This window comes from Diospyros lotus, chromosome 8 (assembly GCF_014633365.1).
Source record: "Diospyros lotus cultivar Yz01 chromosome 8, ASM1463336v1, whole genome shotgun sequence".
In the NCBI taxonomy this organism is placed as follows: domain Eukaryota; kingdom Viridiplantae; phylum Streptophyta; class Magnoliopsida; order Ericales; family Ebenaceae; genus Diospyros; species Diospyros lotus.
Window position 1 is genome coordinate 8,278,099 of NC_068345.1, and position 25,765 is coordinate 8,303,863.

A 25,765-nucleotide genomic window follows, 5' to 3' on the forward strand; every position below is an offset into this window, starting at 1 on the left:
TTGTGGTGATCAGTTGCCTTGAGCTTCAATACACGACTAGCGAAGATACAGGAGAGTTTTTCTTACATTTTCTAATTTTTACTCTGACATCGATACAGGATTTTTACTCTGACATCATGTATTTGTCATGACTTTGTGTGCCTTCTCTTTTTGGCCAGATACTATCCTCCAATGGCTGATGGCACAATGGATAAATATGCATGGGAACCCATGATCCTCATTTTTTGGCAATTGACTTGCACAGGGGATAGGAGTGGACAAGTGATCTCCTTTACTTAGTGTGCATGTGATTACTACTCCACCTTGTTTGGCTGCTTCATATACGGTTACGCATTACTATTCTACTTCTCTTTATTTGTCGATTTTAAACATCTCTGGATTTCTTCAGACAACCCCAACAAAAAACTTAACTTAGTCACTGTTTTGGAGATTCAATCCTACAATCAAGTGTCCCTGTCACCAGTCGAGGTCTTGCAAATTTTGTTTGGACAATCAACAGCCTCCAATCACAAGCCCCATACGTAAGACTAAAACATAAGAATGGATATAGCCTTATTCATACTCATAGCATGTTACACTGAGTTTACAAAATCATTATATGTCATGTCAAAATAGTAGCTTAGTTAAACAAAATAGTCACGTGCCCTAGTTGGCTATATACACCCTCAAGGTGAGCCTCTAAACACCATCATGGGTTTGACCTTCAGCATTTACAAGCTCTGTGGAAAAATGTTAGGAATGCAAAAAATGAGCTACACAAGTTCAATAAGATCACATGCAATGCACACACAATACTCTGTCACAATGCACAAAAGCTATTTCCATCATCATTCAGGTACCCTTCAACCACAAGCTCACAAACAGTCCATCCTACGATCAACAAACCACGTCCCATATGGCCTTTTGCTAGGCTTCCCTAGGTGAGCCTCACACAAACCTTGATCTCACGTGCACAGCACAAAAGGCAATTTGCATGTCTTACAACAATGCAAAGCATGCTGCATAACACAACATGTATGACTCATCTCATACTAAATGCATCACTGGCAAACTAACAACCACACTCATCAATGCGCATGAATGAACGAAGCACAAGTAATCTTCTCAAAAGAATGCAGCTATAGTATATCTTGCACATCAAGATCAGGACAAGCTTCCTTTTTGCAACACTTCTCCTGACTATAGTGCAAGGATATATGTTAGGAAAATTGTTATGTTAGTTAAATGTTGGACCCATGTAATAGGCTATAGGCCTGGATCTAGTAGGCCGAGGCCTTGTGTAAATAAAAGCCCACGGATGAGCATAGCTAGAGGAATGTTAAAGCATGCTATCAGGCAAGTTGTTAAGCAAGTGGGTGGGATAACCATTTTGGCGCCCATTTAGGCCATAGATCAGTATAAAAGCAACTGATCTACGCCTACCCCACATGTTGAATGAAATCTGGAAATTAGTTTCCCTCTCAATTCTCGTTCTCTCCTTCTCTCTAATTCTCTGAATTCTCTCATCTCTTTCCCTCGCCATTCTCAAGCGATTGAGAATTCACTTGTCAGACTAGGAATCTAACAAAAATCTCTTACCAATTCATGGTAACTGTCAAGAAAAATAGTAAAAATGCTTCTCTTCAATCTTATTCATCTCTCACGAAAGAATTTTGACTTATACAGACTTCCTTACAAGATTAGGAAGTTGCCAAAGACTAGCTTAGGAAAGTTTTCTAAACCTACATTAGGAAATATACAACTTTTAGGATACAACAAATTAAGGAAATATATACTAATCTAGAGCTAGAAGATACAACCCTAATTTAGGAAATAAATACAATCATCAATCAAAATTGATTGAGTCTTGTCCAAGATTGGGAACAAGACCTAATTGCCAACACCAAAAAAACCTTAATTGTTGACACTCCCCCTCAAGATTGGGCATGAATATTATGCATCCCTATCTTGCTCTTCATTCTTCTGAACACAGTTGCAAGCAAGCCCTTGGTTACCATGTTTGCTAACTGATCATGTGATGAAATGTAGGGCGTGCATATCAATCCACTGTCCAATTTTTCCTTTATAAAATGTTTGTCTACTTCAACATGCTTTGTCCAGTTGTCTTGAACTGGATTATGAGCGACGTTGATTGCTGACTTGTTATTACAATAGAGCTTCATAGGTGTGGTCCATTCAATCCTGAGATCATTTAGTAAAATTTTTAGCCACAATAATTCACACATACCTAGAGCCATGGATCGAAATTCCGCCTCTGCATTTGACCTAGCAACCACGTTTTGTTTTTTACTTCTCCATGACACCAAATTGCCTCCCAACATGGTACAATAGCCAGAAGTTGATCTTCTATCTACAACAGATTCTGCATAGTCAGCATCTGTGTAGAGGCCTCTAGTGTCATGGCTTCTCCTTTCTTGAATAAAATGCCTCTCCCAGGTGCTCTCTTTAGATGGTGAAGTATTTTGTACATAGCTATGAGATGACTTTCTTTTGGGTTGTGCATAAACTAACTAACCACCCCTATAGCATAGGCTATATCTAGCCAAGTATGGGCCAAATATATCAATTTCCCTACTAGCTTCTAATAAGCCCCTTTGCCAACCATATTATCCTCCAAAGCCTCTCCCAGCTTATGATTCGAGTCAATAGGGGTTTCAACTGCCTTGCAACCTAGCAGTTCGGTTTCATTTAGGAGATCCCCTATATATTTTTGCTGAGAAATAAAAATGCCTTCTTTCAAATGAGCCACCTCCATTCCCAAAAAATATTTTAATCTCCCCAACTCTTTCATCTCGAATTCCTTCACCAGACACTCCTTTAGTTGGGCCATACCTTCCTCATTATTGCCGATAACAACAATATCATCTACATACACATTAAGCACCGTCACTCCCTCTATGGCTGAGTGCTGAATAAAAAGTGTATGGTCTTCTTGGCTTTGCCTATATCCCATGCTAAGCATTACACTTGTAAATCTACCAAACCAAGCTCGTGGGGACTGTTTCAATCCATACAGGGCCTATTGAACAAAATAGAAAAAAGAGATTTTGAACAAGATAGAAAAAAGAGAAAACCCTTCTTTTAGGAGTAGAACTCTATATTAGGTCTAGCCTCCCTCTATTGAAATTTATAATAAACTGTACAATAATTAAGGCTAAATTTAAGGCCTAAATTATAGTTAATTACATCTAATCACATGCGTAATTGACTGCTAATTATATAAACATCTAATTTGTGAAGCACGGAAACGGCTCGGAGATGTCGTTTCAGCGTTTCCGAACCATTTCCCATTTCAAAAACGGCGAAGACGTCCCAAAACCGTGTTTCGCAATTTACAGAAAATTGTGGGAAATGTGTTTCTTGCTGGAAATGCGTTTCCGTCGACTGCAGTGAAGCAATCGCCTGCAACGGGGAAGATGAGGGTCGTCACTCACCAGATATGCAACTCATCACTTGATGCTAAGTGGCAGCGAGAGAGGTGAGGTGGAGGTCGACAACGAGAGATGAGACACGACGGGCGAGAGGCGAGATAGGTCGGCGAGATAGGAAGATGCAATGAAGCAATCGATGTGTCGACGTTAGGCGATTGGCGGAGAGCGGCGAGATGGGTCGACGATTGGCAGGGAGGTGGCGAGATGGGTCGGTGGTTGGCGGCGAGGTGGTGAGATGGGTCGGCGACGAAGCAGGCCAGCGGTGAGAGCAGCGGACTCGGGTCGGCGGCGGCGACAACTGCTCGAAACCTTCAGCATCAACAAATGGTTGTCGACCGACGGTTGCAACTTGCAAAATTGATTAGGGTTTGTAACTTATAATAGTATTTATATTATATAAATTATAAACTATTTCACATACACCCTTATTTATTTTATTCTAACACTTATATTTTTAATTTTTTTTCACATATACCCCTATATTTTTTAAATTTACAGTTTACCCCGCGTTTCCATTTCCTACTTTTTTGAAGAAATGTCGTTTTCCCGTTTCCGTTTTCTATCGGAAACATTTCCCGTTTTCGTTTCCATTTCCGTTTCCGTTTCCGTGCAACCTAGCATCTAATCACACGTGTAATTGACTGCTAATTATATAGAGATTGACAGCTAATCTTTGACTGCTAATTGACAATTATTCTTTGATTTGTGGCTGTCGTGAATCAAGGCAGAAAAATCAAGAATAGTTGCCATAAATCAAGGAAGGAAGATTTATCACAAATCAAGGAAGGAAGATTTGCCACAAATCAAGGAATAGCTATCAATTAGCAATCAAAGATTAGCTGTCAATCTCTATGTAATTAGCAGTCAATTAAGCATGTGATTAGATGTAATTAGCTATAATTTAGGCCTTAATTTTAGTCTTAATTATTATACAGCTTACTATAAATTTCAATAGAGGGAGGCTAGACCTAATATAGAGTTCTACTCCAAAAAGAAGGGTTTTCTCTCTTTTCTATCTTATTCAACATCTTTTTTTCTATCTTGTTCAATATGGTATCAGAGCTTTAGGGAATTCTCCATGGGCAACCCTTCTCCGGCCTTCATTGTCGATTATCCTCCTAACCTCCAACCTTCATTATTGTTCAGTTTTCTAGCAACCTTCATTGTTGCAACCACACCTACTAATCCGTAGCTCTTTCTTAGTTTTTATTTAGCCTTATTTCTCCGTTCAATCAAGATGTTTACTCAAACTAGAGAGATTAGCTCTTGTGATACAAGAGAAACAACAGCACCTCAAGGGATCCTACCTTCTGGACAATTGCAACACATTCATGCAACCTACAAATTGGACGGAAGAAATTACCTCAAATGGTCTCAACTTATCTGAACCATTTTGAAAGGGAAAGGAAAGATAAGTCACATCACGGGGACCGAACCAACGAAAGAAAATCCAGCCTATGCAGCATGGGATGAAGAGGATTCCATGATCATTGCATGGTTGTGGAGTTCCATGGCACCCGAAATAAGTGACACCTATATGTTTCTACCCACAACCAAGGAAGTTTGGGAGTCTATTCAACAAACTTATTTGAAAGTTAACGATGCAGCCCAGATTTATGAATTAAAGACCAAAATCACTGCTGCAAAACAAGGAAACAAGTCTGTCACAGAATATGCCAATTTCCTAAAAAGACTTTGGCAAGAAATAGATCACTACTAAGTTATTGAGATGAAGAACAATGATGATACAGCCACACTAAAAACCTTCATAGAGAAAGACAAAGCTTATGATTTTCTAGCAGGACTTAATGGGGAGTATGATCATGTAAGAATCCAAATCCTTGGTAAAGTCGATTTACCTTCACTTAATGAAGTTATTTCAATTATATTGGTCGAAGAAAGTAGAAGGGGTGTAATGTTGCACCCTAAACCAATCTAGGCTTCAGCATTGGTGGCCAATGGAGGAGGCCATGGATTTAATAGAGACCAACTGAATAGAGACAATGGTAAGACAGTTCCTAAGCACACAAGGAGTGACAGCCGTGACAACCTATGATGTACTTTTTGCAAGAAACCCAGGCATACTAGGGAGATGTCCTGGAAGTTAAATGGAAAGCCACCAAGTAAAGAATGGGGAAATAAGGGTGGACAACTGCATCGGAGTCAAGGGCAAGCCAATATGGCCACTTCACATGAGGAAGAATAGATCCATAAACCAAAAGAACAAAAAGAATTCAACCAGAAGAAGATTGAAAGGTTGAGGCAATTCCTAAGTACCTAGGACAAACCATCTATCTCAAGTAACATAGGTTGTGCACTTGAATATGTTGGGCTGCCAATTACTAGTCACATGAAAATCAAGAAAATGGCTAGTTAACAATTGAATAGGACTATGAGATTCTAGGGTTTTTGATGGAAGTCTATTGATGAGGGAGGTGGCTAATAGAGCTTCTTCCCCCCAATAATGTTTTGGTACATTATGGTGAAAGAGAAGAGCTCAAATAACAGCCAAAAGGTGACCATTTTTCCTCTCGGCCACTCCATTCTATTGAGGAGTGTGGGGACAAGAGGATTCATGAATGACACCTTTTTGTTAAAAGAAAACAGATAAAGATAGGTTGAAAAAATCTCTAGCATTATCAGATCTAAACTGTTTTATTTCCACCCCAAATTGAGTTTTAATCATGTTGTAAAATATAGGAAATACACGGCTTACTTCTGATTTTGTTTTCAACAAATATAACCAAACCACCCATGTACAATCATCCACAAATATAACAAACCATCTTGCCCCAAAAATATTGGGAACATTTGATGGACCCCAAATGTTGCTATGAATTAAAAGAGAAAGGAGAATCAGTCCTTTTATTGGATAGAAAAAAAGACACTCTTTTTATGTTTTGCAAGTTCACACACAGCACAATTAAAATGTTCAAAGTCAAGACCTTTGGTTAAATCAGGAAACATTAACTTGAGAGTGAGAAAAGAGGGGTGATGAAGTCTATAATGTTGTAACCACATCTTATCTTCGTTGGATTGAGCTAGGCGTGACATGAGGGGAAGAGACTCCTCCTTGTCCTATCCACCTGGTTCCTCGAGGTAATAAAGTCCCTCTCTAGCCCTAGCAAGCCCAATCATCCTATTCTTACCCTGTTCCTATATCTCACAAACATTAGAATAAAAAAATAAACTGCAATTAGTGTCTTCAATAAGTTTTTGAATAGATATGAGATTAGCAAACAACTTAGGAACATGAAAAACATTCTTAAGGGTTAGATGCTCATTAAGGAGAACATCTCCTTAGCCGGCAACGGTGGTAAGAGAGCCATGTGTCTTTGTGATTTTTCTTGAGCCAGAACAAGGGTTATAGTAAATAAACAAGTGTGGATAGGAGGTCATGTGGTTTGAAGCACTCGAGTCTAGAACCCAACAATTTTGGTGCAAAGTTTCTAAAGCATGTAGGGAAAAAAAAGGAGGAAGGAGTACCTATGAGAGCAAGAGAGTTGGTACCGTTTTTTGCCTTCTTGTCTAGGGACCCCAAAAAACTCCTTAGCCTTTCAATTTCTGCCTTGTTGAGCTCAAGGGTCTCTCCTCCTTATTCTGAATTCCTTGATTCAGATTGTTGGCCACTAACTGCCATATAGGCCTGTCCCTGCACTTGGCTCCTTGCTGGTCCTCCTTTGGGTGGCTTTCCTTGAAGCCTCCAACACTTCTCTATGGTGTGCCTAGGTTTTTTACAATGGGTACACCATAGAGAATCCCTATCCATGGGTTTCTCCTCGTCTCTAGGCCCTTTGCTCTGATTGTGAGTTTTTAAGGACACTGGAGCAAAGCTCTCACTCAGGATAGGTTCCAGCATTACACTCTTTCTCCCTTCTTCTGCTCGTATTAAAGAAATTACCTCATTTAAGGAAGGTAAAGTCTTCCTTGCTAAGAATCTACACTCTGACCACATCAAATTCTATGTTGAGGCCGGCTAAGAAGTCATATGTTCGTTCCTTTTCAACAAATCTCTTATGTAGTGCAACATCCTCACTACACTTCATCTTTAGACACTAGTAGTGGTCCAATTCTTACCATAGAGTTTGCAACAAATTTGCATACTCTGTGATGGTCTTCGTACCTTGCTTGGTTGCTGCCACCCTTGCCCATATCTCATAAATCTGAGCTACATCCATAACCCTTTGAATAGGTCAACTTTATGGCCTCCCAGATGTCCTTGGTTGTTGTCAAGAACATGACAGTGTCGCCGATATTTGGAATCATGGAATTCCAGAGCCAGGACATCACCAAGGCGTCTTCTTCGTCCCATGCTCCAAATGCCAAATCATTCTCCTTTGGACCAGTTCCCAACAAGTGGCTAAGTTCCCCTTTCCTTTAAGGAAGGTGCAGATCAATTGTGACCACTTCAAGTAGTTATTACCATTCAAACAGTAAGCTGCTTGAAGATTTTGTAATTCCCCCCCCCCCCCCTTCGAGCCCCCATTTTGAGTTCCAGCAACTGGAATCTCTTGAGGTATGGTTAGAATTTGCTGAATCAGGTGTAGGGTCTTGAATGGTAGACATTGTCAATGAAGTTTGAATGAAAAACAAACGAAGAGAAGATTGAAAGAGATAGGCTACGAACGTCCCAAGGAATTTGTTAAGAAATCCTAGAGCTCTGATACCATGTCAAAAAAAATAGTAAAAATGCTTCTCTTCAATCTTATTCATCTCTCACGAGAGAATTCTGATTTATACAAACTTCCTTACAAGATTAGGAAGTTGCTAAAGACTAGCTTAGGAAAGTTTTCTAAACCTACATTAGGAAATATACAACTTTTAGGATACAACAAATTAAGGAAATATATCCTAATCTAGATCTAGAAGATACAACCCTAATTTAGGAAATATATACAATCATAATATCAATCAATCAATACTGATTGAGTCTTGTCCAAGATTGGGAACAAGACCTAATTGCCGACAATAACACCCTGCCAGTTTTGAGGACAGCCCTTGCATTAGTCAAGGTTGACTATCAGCAAGTTGATATGACATGGGCATATTTAATCATGGTTGTATCACTTGACAAGAGATGGACAAGCTTCCAAGGGTGCATGGCTAGTAGGGTGGCATGCAAGGACTTGTAGCAATATGATGACCAGCTGGCATGCACTGAGGAGGAAAATGACCAGATTGGGTGATGTTAGCTTAAGGGTGAAGAATTTCATGACATGCTTACAATGGGTGCATACTGCAAGCAAAGGAGTCGAGTCCTATAGGTTTCTTAAGAGGTTCTAGAAGTCGCTAGTCCTTGATAGAGTATTCTAGGCTTGTCTGGATAGCTCTAGTGGGTTATGAAGTCTCCTAGACTTGTTTTGGACTTTTGTGGAAAGTTCTAGAGTTTTTGGAGTAATCTAGGGCTCCCAAGTTTTAGAATGTTCTAAAGTTTCCTAGAGGACTCTAAAGGCTTCTAATGGTTCTCAAGTATTCTATGATGTTCTAGAGTATTCCATTATAATATTCTAGGTAGTTAGTTGGTAAGCTTATTTATGAAGAAGATTCTAAAATTAGATCTAGGCCATCCATTAGGTCAGATCTCTCATTATTGGATGTGTGATGCAGTCTCCATAAACATGAGTGTCTCATTTTGGCATTGGATCCTTAGACTTGCAGGTAGTTCTAATCTCAAGGATCCAAGAAAGCTTCTCTCACTAGAAAGTGTTTCTCTCTCTAGACTTGTGGTGCACCTCTACACTTCAACTCCTCACGCAAGTATGCAAAATGAGTTAGGTTGACTTAGCATCACCAAGGGGTATCAATTGCTAAATGTTGGTCATTTAGTTGCTCAGTAGGGTTCACGTCCATGAAAAAAGTGGTATCAGAGTTTTAGTTCAAAGTCAATGTGGACTAGCTTGATGGAAGCCACACAAATTCAATTAGGCATGGGAAGAGATGTCGAGGTGGAGGCTGAAGGGGCCCAAGTTTGGGACATCAATGGTTTCTCCTAAGGAGGGAACTATCCAAGGACCCATCATACCCTCGGTGGAAAAGACTTGGGTAATGAGATACATGGTCATGGGCCAAGTTTGAGAAGCGTGATAGGGGTAAGTCTCATAGGGGTAAGTTTGAGAAGGGGGCTTTGGTGCCCAAGGCATATTGCTTTGTTTGCAAGGGGCCTAAAAGGATGCAAGAGTTCCCTAAGTTTGGCTTGGTGAGAGCCATGATGGAGTAGTCAAAGCTCTAAAGATCCAAAGGTGGGGAGCAAAGGTGCTCAATCCAACTACTCAAGGCCATGGAGATAGTGCCAAGGACCAAGAGTAGGATGCTCAGGGACGTCAAGGAAGAGATGGAGCAAAGGTGCTCAAGCAACACAGGACCAAGACATAAGATGTCGAAGATCAAGAGTAGGTAGCTCATGGACATTGAGGAAAAGGTGACCAAACAGCCAATTTTCAACCTACTTAGTTTAAAACCTTTGGATTCCAAGAAATTTTTCCATAATTCAAGTTTATTATTCAAGACTTCTTTTGTCTCATCCACCAAGACAATATTGTCTAAAACAACATACACCAATGCACTTCCAATGCTAGTACAAGAGTTTGACAAATACCCAACTCTAATACAAGTGCCAGCACTTAGCAATTAGTACACTGATTGGAGTTCTTAAAGTTTCAGGAGAGTTGGAGAGAACTTATTGCTGGATTTCAGAAAAATAAGCCTATCAGATTGCAAATCCAGGACATGATATCTTTATTCATGGTTCATAATTTTGATAAGAATTCAGTCCACGATTATCAAGATTGCACTCTCTTTCTCAAAGTCATAAGTGTTCAACTTTTCCACCCAGTAGTAGTATGCTACATACACATTTAAAAGCCAATGAATCATAAACCATACTGAGGAAACTAAAAGGTAAACAAATATAATGGCAATTAGAGTAACTGATGCACAAATTATGAATGTTCACCTTGTCAATTTGCAATTTCCTCCGTATGCAAAGTTTCACCATCAAACGTATGGAAGGTGTAAGAGATTTTTGTCTTTCTTTGTCAAGCTTAGAGAGAGCTCTGCATTCAAGACGATGCAGCTTCCAATCTGACATCTGAACATGATTGAAATTTTGAACTAAAGCATCAAAATAAGGATGAAAAGCATTTTTCTGAAAACTAAGAAATTTCTGAAATGATGCCAACTAAACAACCTGATGTAGGGTCACAAACTTAGCACCTTCCTTTTCTTTGCACAATAGTATAGTGGATTGTTTTGTCAGGACCCTATGGTTGTATTAGGGGTATTTTTGTCCTTTGGGTTATATTTGTAAGGTGGTTTGTAGCTGTTGTACTAAAACAGCTATTGGAAGTTGTACCTTGGATAATCGCCAGTAAGTTGGCGCCAAGGAGAAGCTATAAAAGGCTTCCCAATTGAATGAGAAGCACCAATGAATATTCGTAGCAACTAATTTTCCCTCTCGATCTCTCTAATCTCTGTCTTTCCCTCTGTTCTCTCTCTCTTTCTCTGCACTCTTCTCTCATCCTACCCTAATTCTCTTCCTCACAAGAGAATTTCCATTGTCAATCACGAAGTCCTGACAATTTTGGTATCAGAGCTTTGAGCCTTGGGCTTCGATCCATATTCCAACGGAGATAGCAATGGCAGACAGAACCAAAATGAAGTAGATGGAGGCTTAGCTATAGTAGATGTCTGCAACGATGTCCAATCTGTAGTTACAAGTTGAATCGGTAGATGAGATGGTGGAATGGAAATTGGACAACACGATCTCTCATATGAGCGAGAAGGTTGGGAATCAGATTCGAGAAAATGTAAGGAGTCAGATCTGAGAACAACTACAGAGCTTCATGCTGATGTTCACAGGGTAAAATCAGGTGCGATTGTCCCTTGACTTTCCTCCTAGGGAAAGGAGTGATACAATCCTACCAGGACTTGGACCAGGCCCTAAGGCAACGAATTCCTTGGATTTTGAAGTGGAACCTACTATTAGTGGAGAGATGTTCAAGGAACGAGTGCCAAGCAGAAGGCAAGGAATGCAGGTTGCTTAGCCTCAGCCTCATTTCCCTATGCCAAAGCTGGATCTTCCATTGTTTAAAGGTCCAAATCCACAGTGGTGGATTCGGCACTGTGAAAAGTTGTTCACCTTATATTAGATTTCGAAGCACCAGAAGATCACCTTAGCTTCAACCTACTTGAAAGATGTGTCGGACTCCTGGTTCCAAGGCTGGAATAAGTTGCAAACGGACAGCAATTGACCAGACTTTGTAGAGGAGTTCAGTGCCAAGTTTGGAGATCAGAATTTAGTTGACATAGCGGAGGAATTCAATAAGCTAAGATAAGAAGGGACTATCCAGCAATACCAGGTGAGGCCTATTTCGTTCAAGTTTTATCAGCAGCTTGAACGAAGAGTTGAGGCCAACAATCATGATGTTGCAGCCAAAGTCTGTCAAACAGGCTGCGGAAAGTGCACAATTGTAGGAGATGTCTATGGAAGCTTTAATGAAGAAGCAGAAGTTTTCTTTTCGAGGTAGTCAAGTGGTGATAAATCGAGGTAGTGGTAAGGAGATGGTGAAATCCAGCCAAATTAATAGAGCCCAACTAGCAGCAGTGGTGAATCAACCTGTGGGAGGCAGATCGGGAACTTTTGAACAGAGGAGGCAGGCAGGCCAATGTTACAAATGTGGAGACCAATATGTGCCTGGTCATCAATGCTGGAAACAATTATTGATGCTGGAAAGAGATGAGGAAATGGTGGAGATAGAAGAAGTTCCAGAAGAAGAAGAGATTGCAATGGAAGAAGTAGGTGATGGTGAGATCTCTCTGCATGCCTTGTGAGCCTTGGTTAATAGTAAAACCATTAAGGTGGAAGGAAAGGTCAAGAATCAAAGCTAATGGTACTTATTGACAGCGAAAGCACACACCGAATTTGGACAAAATGACAACCAAGAAGCTAGGATGTTCGATTACCAACATGCAGACATTGACGATGACAATGGAAAATGGAGAGAAGATGATTAGCAGATCTACCTGTGTGAACTTTTATTGGGAGATGTAGGGAGAATCATTTATGATTGACCTAAGATTGTTGAAGCTAGGAGGCTGTGATGTGGTGCTGGGAGTCGACTGGATGAAAACAATTAGTCCAATCAGCTTTGATTTCAACAAGCTAAAGGTTACTATTACCAAGGATGGGAGGGCAATACCCTTGGTTGGGAGCCTAGATACAGGCTTTTGCAAGATGATAACTGGAAAGAGGCTACAGAGGCTGTTAAAAACGAAATTGGATCAGGTGGCACAATTGTTTTCGTTGCAGGCCACCGATGACAGGGAAGAGATGCACCAGCAAGCGGGGAGGCTGTTGGTGACTATTAGCAGCCCGAGTCAACCTATTTGGAAGGTACATGAATATGATTCCTTGCATATGCTGTTGGAGGAGTTTAGGGATCTCTTTGCAGAACCCTTGTACCTCCCCAACATTTATATGACCATGCCATACCACTTAAGCCTAATTCAGAACCAGTCAACATTCAGTCCTATAGATATCTACCTAAGCAAAAGACCAAAATTGAAAACCTTGTCAAAGACATGTTACAACAGTCAATCATCCAGCCAAGCCACAGTCCTTTCGCCTCTCCCGTCCTTGTCAAAAAGAAAGACGATTCATGGCGGTTCTGCGCTGACTACCATCAATTGAATGCCATTACTATCAAGGACAAGTTTCCTACACCTATAATTGAAGATCTCTTGGATGAGCTTAAACATGCTACCGTTTTTTCAAAACCAGACCTTCAAGCCAGTTACCATCAAATTTTAATGAAACCGAAGGATATTCATAAAACAGCCTTCCAGACACATCAAAGACATTATGAATTCAAAAGTTATGCCCCAGCCTTCGGAAGTGTGTGAATCAGCCTTCCATACACTATCATTGTTTTGCTCAACCCCAAGCCTGACACAAGTGGCTTCCTTTAGCCCAATGGTGGTATAACTTGTGTTATCACAGTTCCATCAAAATGTCCCCCTTTCAAGCCTTGTATGGCTACAAGCCACCCCTGCTTCCTGCCACTCTGCAGTCCACATCTGTAGCTACCGTGGATGACTACTTGCAGTAGCAACTAGAGGTGCTACAAGTGTTATGAAGGGAATTAGCCATTGCCCAGCATAGGATGAAGCAATTTGCTGATCATAGCCGCAGTGAATGGGAGTTCTCAGTGGGAGATATGGTTTACTTGAAGTTGAGACACTCTCGCCAACGGGCTCTTTCTCACGGCCAAGTGTCTAAGCTTAGTCCTAAATTTTTTGACCCCTTCCCTTTCATGGCCAAATTTGGGACTGCAACTTACAAGCTACAACTGCCTACCACTTCTCACATGCACCCTGTCTTTCATGTCTCCCTACTCAAGAAGTCAGTGGGTGCTCAACAGGTTTCTCCTACTCCGCCTAACTATGTTTCCGATGCTCCTCCTCTAATGGAACCAACCTTCATATTGGATAGAAGGGTGATCTATTTACTCAAGTATTGATGCAGTGGACTTATCTTCATCCTAACAACAACGCGTGGGAATATCTCCCTGATCTGTTGCGATAGTTTTCTCAAGCAACTAGGCTCCTTGCTCTTTGTTGAGGACAATAAAGTTTTAATTGTCAAGACCCTCTGGTTTTATTAGGGGTATTTTTGTCCTTTGGGGTTATATTTGTAAGGTGGTTGGTAGGTGTTGTACTAAAACAGCTATTGGAAGTTGTACCTTGAATAACCGCCAGTAAGTTGGTGCCAGGAGAAGCTATAAAAGGCTTCCCAACTGAATGAGAAGCACCGATGAATATTCATAGCAACTAATCTTCCCCCTCACTCAATTTCTCTCCCTCTCGATCTCTCTAATCTCTGTCTTTCCCTCTGTTCTTTCTCTCTCTTTCAGCACTCTTCTCTCATCCTTCCCTAATTCTCTCCCTCACAAGAGAATTTCCATTGTCAATCACGAGGTCCTGACATGTTTTTCTTCTCATTACTAGATAATTAAGACATAAATCATGAAGAGTTACCAGACTGCTTAGTTAAACATTTAACCAAACTGTTAACCCATATATTGTTCAAAGGACAAGGAATTTTGGAAAAAAATCAATAATTCATTGTTTTTGTTCATTCAATACAAAAACTGTAAAGAAAAAGGTATATAAACTGGTGATAACTGTAAGCCTGAAACCTCAATGTTTTCTTGTACCTCTGTACCAAAACCAATCAATCAGAGCTGAATGGAGCAATTGGAAGGCATTGATTTGAATATGATGAAATAATATATCACCTTCCTATACCTGGCATGTGCTCCCGCAGTACCATACAACGTGACAAGCTGAGCATTTCTTAAGGTTACTTGTCATGAAACACCAATCACATCTTGAGTCACGAGAAGCTTTATTTGGTACAGAGACATAAGGTTCTTCACTTAAAATTACATTTCCTGTAACACAACTTGGATTAGTAAAAACATATAAGAGAAATCAGAAAACAAACCAATGGCTTACTTTGATGTAACTTGGAGCCATGCCTCTATGCTTACGCTTATATATTTCTCTTTTTGCATCATCAGGTTTAGAAGTAGGAATGCTGTGTTATATCTAGGACTATGCGGAATGACCCTTAGATGGAATATGCCTCTCTCAACACTCTCAAATCCACCCAGTAATTATAGGAATTGAAAACAGAAAATATAAGCAATCAAACAGAAAAAAAATAAGAACAAGAAACAGAAAGCAAACCACACAACGCAAAAGGCGTGGATTTATCTTGGTTCGGTTTCCTTTGAGGAAACCTACATCCAGCCTTCAAAGAGCCCTTCTAGCAGTCTTTATTTCCAGACAAAAGATCAGTACATCACAGCCCTCATAGCCCACAAACCCTGAGTACAATACCACACTGTTTCCCCAAGAAAAAACCCCAAGACTTGCAGACAGTCTTCCTTTCTTGAACAATGCCTTGCACTCATAATACAAAGGACTAGAGCACTCACAGAAAATGAATCTATCTCAGCAAGTGCCTTGCCCTCTTATTTATATAGGAGGCGGACACACTTAGGCAACTAACTAACTTAGGAAAATTACATATTAACCCCAACAAAATGTACTAATTACACTTAACCCCTAGCTGCCTAATTTCTTCAGCCAAGACTACTCCTTCATGCTCCTTTCCGGATCTGCTATCTTCTAGGACAAAACTCAAGGCAAACTTCAACAATTCTCCACCATTTGCCTTGAGTTCTTCACCCGATAACCAACTCCTGCTTTCTCCACGGATGATGGACAAACCTGATCATATCAAACACAAACACATCAAAGAAATCATATCAATGCTATAAAACATAACAATGGACCACCCTTTTGATAAAATTCCAACTGCAATAACTAAACCTGCAACTCTTATTAGATATTATCCTCCTCAAGGGACTTCCTAATGAATATATTCCTAACATCAATATGATTGGTCTCTACATGGTGTCTACCTATACTCCACCATAAACCAAATCCATACTCAATGTTATTCCTTAATCCCAAAGGGTCCAAATTTTTACACAACATCACAACACAGTGAACCTTATCTGAATTGGCCTTAACTTCGCTAGACTTACTCCTAGCACCCAAAACCGGCCTTTTAGGATTACCACTGACTTTCTCTTATGTTTGTTTCAAACTTTGAGAACTGCTCAACTCTCTTGAGACTCTTCTAACTACCAGCCTACCAAGATATGCTTAAGATTTGGGTAATCCTAGGCTTCCATAAGTTGTCCATTTCTATTCCAACCTCTATGCCTTATCTTTCCAGCTTCTCCTCCTTCCAACAATCTCAAACACTGAACTACAACCTCAGCTACACTTTGAGATTCCCATTGGATAACTATCAATGAAACTGCCTTACTTATCCTAGGCATACCATTGAAATTAACACAGCTTCCTCATGCACTCAATTTACCCTTTGGACTATCACAATCTTATATCTTACCTAGGGAATTACTATCATACCTAGAGAGACCTTCTAAGCAACCAATCCTTTCTTACCTTTCCCTCTAGCCTATTATCCCTTGGCTACACTATAAGATCCCTTTTCTCTCTTAATTTCCACATGGATAATGGCTGTTAGAGATTACCTATTTGATCCAAATTAAGCCTTCATGTGCTGCTATACCCAATGGCCATGTCTAGCCATTTCCCTAGACTTTTCCCATTTCCCAGCACTTCCTTAATTTACAAGTAGACACTACAACAGCACTCCACCCCTTTAACCTAAGGGATATACCATTTAAGTCCAACATTCTCCCTAAATTTACATGGCTCCATGCCATTCATTTGGACAAGAGTGCATCACCTCTTCTTATACAAGAGATTCTATTTTCCAGCCTGCTCCTTAGCACTCAAACCTGAGCCTAAGCATCCTTCAAACCCAACATTCCATACCTCACTGGAAACTAACTTAAGACCTATCACTACCCATCCTAGGCAGCACTCTAAACCTTCTATTCCCTTGCTCATTTCCTACAATATGATTCTCCTTCCCTTTCCTTGCTTAATCCAGATTTTGATCAACCATGGGCTTCACCATACAAGACAACCCTTGCACACACACTTATCCCCTCACTGATCACAAGGACCCTCACTGCAAGAGCCAAAGCTATCTTAAACACTAGCTTCCTCCTTCTCACAATTCAGCCCAAGCTTACACAATGAATCTGATCAAAAAAAATTTCCAGATTTCCATATTGCTATACCCTGGTTCATAGGTTAGTTTTGGACATTCCCAAAGGATTCTCCTTGCTGGCCAGCATTCCAATTCCATCCCTTGGCCTTGGAATCAACTAATTCCATGTCCTATTAGAGTTTTTCCCTCATAGGTAAGAACCCTAGCTTTAGGAGACCTAGGTATACCTATTACACAACTCCACACACCTAACCCTTCACACCAAAAGCAATTTCCAGCAAGCTTCCTAAATTCCAGCAAGCTCATATACGCTTGGGAATTCCTTAGGAACACATCATCTTCACTAGGATCACCTCACCTAGCTCCACCATGCGACAAGGCCTAGATAGGTCCCCCCAGATCCTAGGTATAAATTGAAAAAACCATTTCCTATGATAAGTCCACCCTAAACCTAGAAACTATGCTATATTTCCAGCATTTCTAGATACTTATAGGGCATCTGCACTATCATAGTCACCCTCACACACAGATGAAGAAATTCCAAGGTTTTTCTCTAGGATTTCACTCTTTCTTTGGGGACAATTCTTCTTAATATGTCCCTCATCATGGCAGTGATAGCATCTTATCATTTTCTTGCCATTCCTAGACTTTGACCTAGACCTACCCTTAAATTTAGGGTCCCTGTTTTCTGGTCTAGTCCCAACTGTAAGAGCATCATGTATAGAGTTCTTTCCTTCAACCTTATGTTGTAATTCCTTGGAACTCAAGGCTCCGGTCACATCATCTAGAGACAACTTGTCTCTACCATGTTTTAAGATGTCAACAAAGGTTTCATATGACTTTGGTAGAGAGTGCAATAAGACTAAGGCCTTATCCTCATCATCATATTTAATATCTATGTTCTAAAGATCCAAACATAATTTGTTAAACTCATCTATGTGCTCATGCAGTTTCTTACCTTCATCCATTCTAAAGGAGAAAATTTTGGTTTTCAAATATAACCTAGTAGACAAGGTTTTAGTCAAGTAAAGGGTCTCCAATCTTTTCCAAAGGTCTAATGCTGTGGTCATTTTGGCCACTTCCCTCAAGACTTTGTCCCCTAAACTTAAAATCAAGGTGTTAAAAGCTTTCTTGTCAATATCTTTCTTTTCTTTTGATTTTTCCTTTTCCTGTTCTTCAGTGGAGGTTTCAGGCAGAGTTTCTTCCTCATCTAAAGCCTCTTATAGTCCTAGATTCCCTAGCAATGCCCTCATTTTCATCCTCCAAAGGCCGAAATCATTCTGGCCATCAAACTTCTCAATATCATATCTAGTTGCAGCCATTATAACACTGTTCTATGATAGAGAATTCAAAACAGATGAAATCTTGAAGGTTCTTGGACTGTTCTTGAACCTAAAAACTAGCTCTGATACCAATTTGTTATATCTAGGACTATGCGGAATGACTCTTAGATGGAATATGACTCTCTCAACACTCTCAAATCCACCCAGCAATTATAGGAATTGAAAATAGAAAATATAAGCAATCAAACCAAAAAAAAAATAAGAACAAGAAACAGAAAGCAAACCACACAACGCAAAAGGCGTGGATTTATCCTGGTTCAGTTTCCTTTGAGGAAACCTACATCCAGCCTTCAAAGAGCCCTTCTAGCAGTCTTTACTTCCAGACAAAAGATCAGTACATCACAGCCCTCATAGCCCACAAACCCTGAGTACAATACCACACTATTTCCCCAAGAAAAAACCCCAAGACTTGCGAACAGTCTTCCTTTCTTGAACAATGCCTTGCACTCATAATACAAAGGACTAGAGCACTCACAGAAAATGAATCTATCTCAGCAGGCGCCTTGCCCTCTTATTTATAGAGGAGGCGGACACACTTAGGCAACTAACTAACTTAGGGAAATTACATATTAACCCCAACAAAAAGTACTAATTACACTTAACCCCTAGCTGCCTAATTTCTTCAGCCGAGACTACTCCTTCATGCTCCTTTCCAAATCTGCTATCTTCTAGGACAAAACTCGAGGCAAACTTCAACATGCTGGATACAGAACTTGGATTTGCAAAAGTTTTAAGAAAAAATACTAAACTAATTGTGAGGTAATTTTATGTCACGTGTAATATGCATTTTGCTTAGGCTTGTGTAGGAAGTTAATTTTAGCATTCATAAATCAAGCAGTATCCTCAGTAGGAACAGTCCCACTCTTCCAAACTGGTACGCTTATGGGTCTTCCTTGACTTAAATTCCTAGTGAATAAAAAAGTAACCAAGTTACGAATACCGGTGAAAAAACTTGCACATTTCCATCTTTTCCGCTGATAATAGACAGCTAAGTCCAATATGCTACCCTAATCCCACCAAACCCTCGTGAAGTAGTCAATTAAACTAGCCTAAGCCCCCCATACATTCACAGCAATTCGGCGATTACCACCACCCCTTAAGATTAACTCGAAAATCAGATAACATCGATGAGATTAACCACACGCATTATCGCATGCTTAAAACAATTTAAACGAATAAATATTCCGTACTGTGTATACATAGACCATTGCGTTTCATTATGTACAGAGACCTGGAGAGAAATCTCTTAAGGTTAAGAGACAGCGGCCTTTATCTGGGAGAGTTGAAACTGTTAAACCTCGTTCAGATAGCGCTCTCTGCAAATCCTCCATCGCCAAAGAAGCAACCAAACCATGGAAAGGCTGAACTCCTCGAACCAGTAGGCCCTGGAACTTTGGCCCCGGTTGTGCAATGTATACTTGGGTTAATTGCACATACACCCGTCCTCTGAAAATTGTTTCACTTATATCCCGCAACGTAGGATCATCAATTGAAAGGTGATTGTCGGAGTCACAACGGTGGGAAAAAAAAAATACTAAACAATCAAGCTTGGAGATAGAGTTTTTAAGGGTTTAGGGCTTAAATCTTAACAGTATTATTTTATTTTTTTTATTTAGTAGTGAGTTAATTATACCATCTATGAGTTTAATGAGATGTATGACTATAATATCATCAATAAGATCATTTTAAGAGTACGATATTCATAGTTTAAATTTGAAACTAATTTAAAACTAAATCATTGTCAATTGAATATATAAAATTAGATTTAGAATCAAATTTAATTTATTTACAAAATTAGAACAACCCGATATAACATTATCAGGAATATTGAGTATTTTTTTTTGAGAATCTTACATTCCTATGTTTGGTTTAAATATAATATTCTTGAAAATTCATGTTCTTTTTCCAAAATTACCCTTATTTAATTTTTATTTAAAAATGATAAATTTATTCTATTATATAAAATATTGGGACCCATAATATCTTTAGAAAATAAAAAAAATGTTATTTTTTTACACATTATGTATATATATGCATGTATATATATATATAATATATATACATAATATATATGTTCGTATGAATATCTACTTTAATATAAATAATATTTTATAATAAATAATATAAATATATTACATATATATAATATATTTGTATGGGGTTATAAAATGGTAAGGGGTATTTTAGTCTTTTTATTTGTTAAAAACATTTCCAAATCCATGAAAAATTTGGATTCCCAACCCCCATGGAAATCTTTTTGTGGGAAAGTTGCTTAAAAATTATTCTCGGGAATCCTATTTCCCATGATTCTTTTTATAGAAAAGTTATACCAAACATGGTAATACAAATTCCCAACCTAACATTCCCAGAAATCTTAAAATTTCTCCCATACCAAACGCCCCTTTAGTTCTTAGTTCCAATTACACGTAATAATTTATTAATCTCAAAAAATTTTATATACACTTTGAAAAAAACAATATTAATATTCAACAAACAATTTGCACATAAACACACTATAAATCAGTTAGCATTTTGTTATAAATAGTGCGAGTAACTCACATCTAACAACTGATAAATTCACAAAATATGTGAAATAACATAAAATGATTATGCATTTATACTACATATTTTTAATTTATTAATATATATTGATTGATTTTGGTTGAGTCTATAAAGTCAAATGTCTAGACCTAAAACCAAATTAATCTCCATCAAGTCCAAATTTGTGGACCTAAGACCAAATTGATATATTGAAAGAATCCAACAAATCTCAATCAATAACATTAGTTAGATTCCATTATTGAAACTACCCATAGTCATGAATACCCTCTATTATAGGGGTTATAAGTAGGGGTGTTTGTGGTTCGGTTTGGCAAGTTTTGAGTCGATTTAATGCGCTGAACCACAAGTTCGATTTTCGACTAAATCAAACCGAGTGGTTTGATTTGGTGCGAAAAACCTAACTGAACCGCACTGCATTTTGCAGTTCGATGCGGTTCGATTTTCGCAATTTCATAAATTTTGCGGCTGGTCCCAAAAATTATAAGGAAACATCAAATTGATCTGCTAGCAAACGCAACACAAACACATCCCCAAGGACCCCATCAAGCTAGTACAGTACAAGACGAAACCGTCGCTGAATTGAGTTCATTGCTTGAGTACCAAAAACTTGCACTAAAAAATAATCAACAAAAAGTAAGAAAGAGAGCATACCAACGACCAGTAATCAGGCGATCGGAATGGGATGAGAAAGAAAATGGGGCGACAGGCGTCGAACTGCTGCGAGCCTGCGACGCCCGTGGGGGCCGCCGGTGTGAGGTGCTGACTGCGACGGCATGAGGTGTTAACTTTGCGAGCCTGCGACAGTATAGGGGCCGCTGGTGGGTTGGATTCGATCGACGATCATCCAAAGGAAATGGGAGAGAAAGAGGGTGTGGTACGGCAGGCGTGGGTAGGTAAATGGGTCTTTAAGACCAAACGTGACTCTAAAGACAATATTGAATGACATAAAGCCAGACTTGTTCCCAAAGGTTTTACTCAGAAAGGTGGCATCAATTATAAAAAGACTTTCTCACCAGTCTCTAAGAAAGATTCTCTTAAAATCATCTTAGCTTTAGTGGCTCATTATGATTTGGAATTACATCAAATGGACGTAAAAATTGTCTTTCTTAATGAGGATTTGGAGGAAGAGGTCTATATGGATCAACTTGAGGGTTTTTCAATTGAAAGAAAGGAACATATGGTGTGTAAATTACAGAAATCAATATATGGACTTAAGCAAGCCTCCCGCCAACGGTATTTAAAGTTTAATAATACCATTACGTCTTTTGGCTTTCAGGAAAATACTGTTGATCGGTGTATATATATGAAGGTCAGTGGGAGCAAATTTATTTTTCTAATCCTGTATGTTGATGATATTCTGCTTGCTGCTAATGATCTTGGTTTATTACATGAAACCAAGAAGTATCTCTCTGAGAATTTTGAAATGAAAGATATGGGAGAGGCAACTTATGTGATAGGAATAGAAATATTCCGTGATAGATCACAAGGATTGTTAAGGTTGTCTCAGAAAACATATATTAATAAAATTCTAGAGAGATTCAATATGAATAAGTGCTCATCAGGGGTAGTTCCAATTCAGAAGGGGGATAAATTTAACCTTATGCAATGCCTAAAAACTAAATTGGAACGAGAGCAAATGCGAAATATTCCTTATGCATCTGCAGTTGGGAGCTTAATGTATGCTCAAACTTGCACCAGACCAGACATAAGCTTCACTGTCGGGGTTCTTGGCAGATATCAAAGTAATCCAGGCCTTGATCACTAGAAAGCTGCAAAGAAGATTTTCAGATACTTGCAAGGAACTAAAGATCACATGCTCACTTATAGAAGATCCGATCATCTTGAGGTGATTGGCTATTCAAATTCAGATTTTGCCGGATGTGTTGATACCAAAAAATCAGCATTCGGCTACTTGTTCCTATTAGTCGGAGGAGCAATCTCATGGAAAAGTGCAAAGCAGTCAGTCATCGTTGCATCCATTATGGAAGCTGAGTTCGTAGCTTGCTTTGAGGCCACCGTTCATGGTTTATGGCTACGGAATTTTATTTCAGGGCTTCGGATTGTCGACAGTATTGCCAAGCCGCTGAAAATTCATTGTGATAACTCCGCAACAGTATTCTTCTCTAAAAACGACAAGCATTCTAAGGGTATTAAGCATATGGAAATCAAATACTTGGCCGTTAAATAAGAAGTTCAGAAACATACAATGTCAATAGAGTATATTAGCACCAACCTTATGATTGCAGATCCTATGATAAAAGGACTGTCACCCAAAATATTTAATGAACATGTTGAAAGGATGGGTATTTTGGGTATTACGTAATTTGACTCTATTAAAGTTTATGCATTCGACACTTTGATTTCATATGTTTATGATATTCTTGTTTTCTATTTATATACATAACTGTTTAGAATAAAGTTGACAGGAATAATTAAAGTTGGATCGTCATGATTATCTTCATTAAAGGGGATGTTAAGTTGGAAGTTAATGTTGTGGCACATGGAATGGACTGGGTCAGAAAGAATTGACTCACAACCGCCATGACCCGCATTAATATTTTAACTTAATAATGACATTATGGTAACCAAAATAAAGAGAATTAAAGGATGATTATTTGTGCACATTATGTTATTTCTTATTAAATCATAAAGGTAATATCATATGAGCCAAGTGGGAGAATGTAAGAATTATCTTGTGGCTCACATGATAATTAAGTAAATATCTCAATAGATATTATAGTGTTTATCTAATGAGATAATCAAGTTTATTATCAGATATAATTGTATTAATCTGATAAGATAAATATAAGAATTTAATAAGATAATGGTCAATCATAATTCTATTTGGTTTAGAAGATGTTAATGATAACTCTTAAGAGTCTTGATGGGAGAATACTTCTACTATTATAAATAGGGGTCTGGTCCCCTCCCTACCCAACACAATCAAAGCTATCACAGTTATATTATTCCATCATTACAGTTGAGGTCAAGGGGGAGGAACCAGATTCCAGTATTTCGTCTTCAACTGGTATTTCTCATTATGGTATTATCTGTTATGGATTCAGGTACGCATTTAATTACAGTCTTATGTGATTTACATGAGTTTTACGATTATGGGCATAATGATTAATTGTATGTTATGTTTCTCATACAATATTATGGTTTTAACTTACAAATCGAGGCCAACCCCGATAAATGCAAAGCCATCCTTGAGATGCACAACCCTACCAATGTGAAGGAGGTCCAGCGACAAACAAGCTAGATAATAGCTCTATCCCGCTTTCTCTCAAGATCAACAGATCGGGAAAGACCATTCTTCCAATGTCTAGAGAAGCTGATAGAATTCTAATGGACGAAACAGTGCAAAATTGCTTTCTAGGAACTTAAAGGCCTCTTAACAATGCCCCCCATCCTTTCAAGGCCAGAGCTGGGGGAAGAAATCTCACTCTACCTCTCCGTCAGTGATAGTGCTCTCAGCGCAGTGCTGATCAGAGAGAAAGACAAGTCATAAAGATCGATATATTTTGTTAACAAAACTTTATAGGGATTTGAGTTGCGTTACCAGAAGATCGACAAACTAACACTGGCATTGGTAATCACAACTTGAAAACTCAGGCCATACTTCCAAAGTTACCAGATCACGGTCCAAATCAATCAACCAATCCTGAAAGTACTTCAAAATCGAAACTCTTAAGAAGAATGATCGCATGGTTAGTCGAACTCTCCAAATTCAATATACATGTCAGTCGAACGCTTCGAATTTGGTATACAGTACCAACCCCGCAAGCACATCAAATCTCAGGTACTATCCAATTTCTGCACTAGATTATCTTTTTCTAATCCGAGCCCAGAATCTAATCCCTAGATACTATTTGTCGATGGAGCTTCCAACATCAAGGAGAGCGGAACTAGAATTATCTTGGAGGGACCCAGTAGGCTGATGCTCGAACAGTCCCTCTATTTCAACTTCAAGGTAAACAACAACCAAGCAGAATATGAGGCCCTCATAGCCGGGCTGAATCTAATAAGAGAAATGAGAGTAACCTGGGTGGTCGCTAGGAGTGATTCCCAGTTGGTGACCAATCAAGTCAATGGCGAATTCTAAACAAACTCATGTAAATCACATAAGACTGTAATTAAATGCGTACTTGAATCCATAACAGATAATACCGTAATGAGAAATACCAGCTGAAGACGAAATACCAGAATCTGATTTTTTTCCCTTGACCTCAACCGTAATGATAGAATAATATAATTGTGATAGCTTTGATTGTGTTGGGTAAGGAGAGGACCAGACCCCTATTTATAATAGTAGAAGTAGTCTCCCATCAAAACTCTTAGGAGTTATCATTAACATCTTCTAAACCAAATAGAATTAGGATTAACCATTATCTTATTAAATCCTTATATTTATCTTATCAGATTAATACAATTATATTTGATAATGAACTTGATTATCTCATTAGATAAACACTACAATATCTGTTAAGATATTTACTTAATTATCATGTGAGCCACAAGATAATTCTTACACGATTCCCCAACTGGTCATCATGAAACCGAGAAATTTGCTAGCTTGAACTCCGAACGCGCACTTGTCAAGATTGAGCCTCATGTTATGCCATCAAAGCTGGATGAAAATCTTGGATAAGTCCAACTAGTGGTCCTAGCTTTCTAACATTTTGGCCACCATGTCATCTACGTAGACTTCGATGTTTCGGCCGATCTACTTAACGAACACCTTGTTCATC

General features: G+C 38.9%; 1 protein-coding gene across 5 annotated transcripts in view; it reads right to left on the minus strand.

Moving 5' to 3' along the window:
* LOC127807599 (histone-lysine N-methyltransferase ASHR1) overlaps positions 1–19,954 on the minus strand; it is a 60,614-nt gene extending 40,660 nt beyond the window's left edge. The window contains exons 1-3 of one of the 5 annotated variants that reach the window (XM_052345598.1): positions 19,684–19,953; positions 14,736–14,881; positions 10,384–10,518 (exon numbers count right to left, since the gene is read on the minus strand). In XM_052345598.1, the coding sequence (XP_052201558.1) occupies positions 10,384–10,518; positions 14,736–14,881; positions 19,684–19,783 (381 nt within the window). In that variant the 5' untranslated portion in view covers positions 19,784–19,953. Of the gene's footprint in view, positions 1–10,383; positions 10,519–14,725; positions 14,882–19,683 lie in introns of those variants that run through there. The other 4 variants (XM_052345596.1, XM_052345599.1, XM_052345600.1 and 1 more) reach the window with 4 other exon arrangements.
* Between the last annotated feature and the right edge of the window lie 5,811 nt (positions 19,955–25,765).